Genomic DNA, 3696 nt, shown 5'->3' with positions numbered 1-3696 from the left:
AAAATTATGTAAATAGTCCCTATACTTTACATGATGTGTCAATTCGGTCCTTATAATTTTAATTTGCTCGATTTTGCCCCTTAATTTAATGAATTGTGTCATTTTAGTCCAATAAATAACGGTTGTTAAGTTAATTTAACGGAAAGTCGAACAATGTGTCAATTTGGTCCTTGTATTTTCCACAATGTGCCAATTTAGTCCCTGTCAAAATCGAGAAAATTGAAACTACAGGGACCAAATTGACACATCGTGTAAAATAAAGAGACCAAATTGACACATTATTTGACCTTCCATTAAATTAATTTAACAACCGTTATTTATTGAACTAAAATGACACAATCCGTTAAATTAAGGGGCAAAATCAAGCAAATTGAAACTACAGTGACCAAATTGACATATTGTGTAAAGTACAGGGACTATTTGCATAATTTACCATAATATTTTTCAAAAACCCTAATTAGCATTATCAATCAAACCAAATTAACACAACATATAAAATTAAGAATTTAAAATTGAACTAATTAAAATTACTCAAACTAAAATGAGGTAATGGACAAAATACATTACCAGTGATGTAATTTGCTCGTTGGAATTAAAGACAAAGACTCACTGTAGCCAACTTGCAAGTTATGACTGATGGTGGAGGTCATGATGGATGATGGATAAAATTACATAGTTGCCGTGCATCATGATGGCTAGGCTAGGCTGGGCTGGGCTGGGCTACCACTACCACTACCATTACCACCACCATAGAAAGACATAGCAATGTGTATAAGAATGAGTAATCCATTTATTCCTTCTCCATTATCAAACTACTATCCTTCTTAGTCTCCTCTCCTTTTCATCTCTCCCTCTCTCTCTCTCTCTCTCTCACTCTCAATCCTCCTACCTGTAAGAAAACAACATGAGTTGGCTTATGTTCTTTATCAATTTCTTTTACTATTTTTCTTGTCTTCTTCTTCTTCTACTTGTGCACGCTATACCTGCCTTGAGGACCAGAGATTTTCACTTCTCCAATTTAAAACAACATTTACCATAACTCCCGATGCCTCTTTATATTGTGAATTTGAATCTCATCCTAAAATGGTGTTTTGGAGAAAGAGTGGTGATTGCTGCTTGTGGGAGGACGTCACATGCGATTGGTCGAATGGTCATGTGATTGGACTTGACCTCAATTGCAGCCAGCTTCATGGCACCATCCAAGACAACAACACCCTCTTCCACCTTCGTCACCTTCAAAGCCTTAATCTTGCTTTCAATGACTTCAATTTGTTTAGAATTTCATCTGAGTTTGGCTCGTTTGCGAGTTTGACCCATCTCAACCTTACTTACTCTAATTTTTCAGGCCAAATTCCTTCAAGAATCTCCTATCTATCCAAATTGATTTCCCTTGATCTCTCTTATTTAAATGAATATTATTATTATTATTACTAAGGGGAGAATTGAACAACACACTTTTAATATGCTCCTTCGAAAGCTAACCCAATTAAGAGAACTACACCTTGATTGGTTGAATATCTCTTCACCTTTACCTCATGCTTTGCTAAATCTATCTTCTTTGACATTTGACATCTCTCAACCTTTTTTATTGTCAACTGCATAGTAAATTCTCAGAAAACATTTTTCTCTTTCCAAACCTACGAGAGCTCAATGTACAGGGAAATTCGGAACTCACAGGTAAACTTCCATACGTCAATGTGACTAGTTCCCTTTAGTTTCTTGATCTCTCTGATACAAGTTTTTCTGGCCAATTGCCTTAATCAATTAGTAGTCTTAAAGCCTTGAATATTTTGCACCTCTATCATAGCAACTTTTCGGGGTCGATTCCAGCCTCTTTTGGGAACCTTACACAAATCACCAAGTTAGGCTACGGGTTTAACAATTTCAACAGTCAAATCCCCTTATCATTTTCAAACCATACGAAGCTTACTTACTTGTATCTTTTCAGAAACAATTTGAATAGACAAATACCGGATTCCATTGGCAACATTAGCCAACTTACTCGCTTGGATCTTTCCAGAAACAATTTGAACGGTCAAATGCCAGATTCCCTTGGCAACATGAACCAATTTACTCACTTGGATCTTTCCAGAAATAATTTAAACGGTCAAATACTAGATTCGCTTGGCAACATGAGCCAATTAACTAAACTGCACCTTTCTGATAATCAACTAATTGGTCTCAGTCCTTCATAAGTAGTTGGGCTTTCAAAGCTAACTTCTATCATATTGAAAAATAACACACTCAATGGGACAATTCCGTCTTGGTTGTTTGCTCAACCTTCATTGGTTGATATAGATTTGAGTGACAATAAGTTGCAGGGGCCAATTCCAGGACAAGTTTATGAACTCCAGAACCTAACAGTCTTGGTGCTTTCATCAAATAACTTAAGTGGTGTAGTGGAGTTAGATAAGCTTCTAAATCAAAAATATTTGTCCTATCTTAATCTCTCATATAATGGTCTCTCATTGAACATCAACAACAATGTCAACTCTACCTTTCCCTACTTTGATACAATAAGATTAGCTTCTTGAAACATGAGCGAATTCCCAAACTTTTTGAGAGAACAGGCCGGATTGTGTTCTATAAACCTTTCAAACAACAAAATTCATGGTGAAGTTCCAAAATGGATATTCGATATGGGGAAAGATTCATTGTATGATTTAAATCTTTCTCATAATTTCCTCACCAATTTAGAGCGTCTTCCATGGAAGAATTTGAGATCTATTGACCTACACTCCAACTTGCTCCAAGGATCACTCCCCGTTCCACCTAACACCATAGATTTTTTCTCTATCTCAGACAATAAATTGACCAAAGAAATCCCACCATTGATTTGCGGTCTTTCACTTGCAGTTCTTGATGTGTCTAATAACAGTTTGAGTGGCTTGATTCCACAATGTTTGGGAAACTTCAGCAATTTTCTCTCGGTGCTGAATTTAGGGAACAATAGATTTCGTGGTACCTTTACTACGACATTTACAAAAGCCAACATGCTAAGGAATCTTAACTTAAATGGCAACCAAATTGAAGGACAAGTTCGACAATCTTTGCTCAATTGTAGACACTTGGAAGTTCTAGATCTTGGAAAGAACAAGATAAATGATACATTCCCCCACTGATTGGGAACTCTTCGAAACTTTGCAGGTTCTTGTCTTGAGATTTAATAGCTTTCATGGTCACATAGGCACCTCCAAGACCAAGGCCAAACATCCTTTCCCTAAGTTGAGAATTATCGACATATCTTGCAATGAATTCACTAGCCTTTTGCCAACAAATTATATCAAACAATTTGGAACTATGATGAATGTCGATGAACATGAAATGAAAATGCAATACATGGGTGACTACTATTATGAAGATTTTGTGGTGGTAATGATGAAAGGACATGAAATTGAATATTTAAGAATCTTAACAGTCTTCTCAATCATTGATTTTTCAAGAAATAAATTCCAATGAGAGATTCCGAAATCCATTGGGAGGCTTAATTCACTTCGGGGTCTTAACTTATCCCATAACAACCTTGAAGGCCGCATTCCAACTTCACTTGGAAATTTGAAAAACCTTGAATCATTGGATCTTTCCTCAAACAAGTTTGTTGGGGAGATTCCTTAGCAATTGAAAAGTTTGATGTTTCTTGAGGTACTAAACCTGTCGGACAACCAACTAGCAGGACCAATTCCTCAAGGGAGCCAG

The 3696-nt window shown here is 36.4% G+C and overlaps 1 protein-coding gene across 1 annotated transcript; it reads left to right on the top strand.

Moving 5' to 3' along the window:
* The first annotated feature begins 2639 nt into the window (after positions 1 to 2639).
* Positions 2640 to 3459, top strand: LOC114310779 (receptor-like protein 33). Its single transcript, XM_082880955.1, has 2 exons — positions 2640 to 3038; positions 3148 to 3459. The coding sequence occupies exons 1-2, from the start codon at positions 2640 to 2642 to the stop codon at positions 3457 to 3459; spliced, it is 711 nt and encodes a 236-aa protein (XP_082737081.1).
* The last annotated feature ends 237 nt before the right edge of the window (positions 3460 to 3696 follow it).

The sequence above is a fragment of the Camellia sinensis genome, chromosome 7 (assembly GCF_055761805.1).
Source record: "Camellia sinensis isolate YWXY chromosome 7, ASM5576180v1, whole genome shotgun sequence".
Lineage (NCBI taxonomy): Eukaryota > Viridiplantae > Streptophyta > Magnoliopsida > Ericales > Theaceae > Camellia > Camellia sinensis.
This window is presented reverse-complemented; position numbering and strand designations above follow the sequence as displayed.

What these genes read in the sequence shown, in the direction of transcription:
- LOC114310779 (XM_082880955.1), top strand. Translation starts at nt 2,640, where the DNA reads ATGGGGAAAGATTCATTGTATGATTTAAATCTTTCTCATAATTTCCTC. An exon ending in GCAACCAAATTGAAGGACAA is followed by an intron (nt 3,039 to 3,147) that starts GTTCGACAATCT and finishes GAAACTTTGCAG; the next exon opens with GTTCTTGTCTTGAGATTTAA.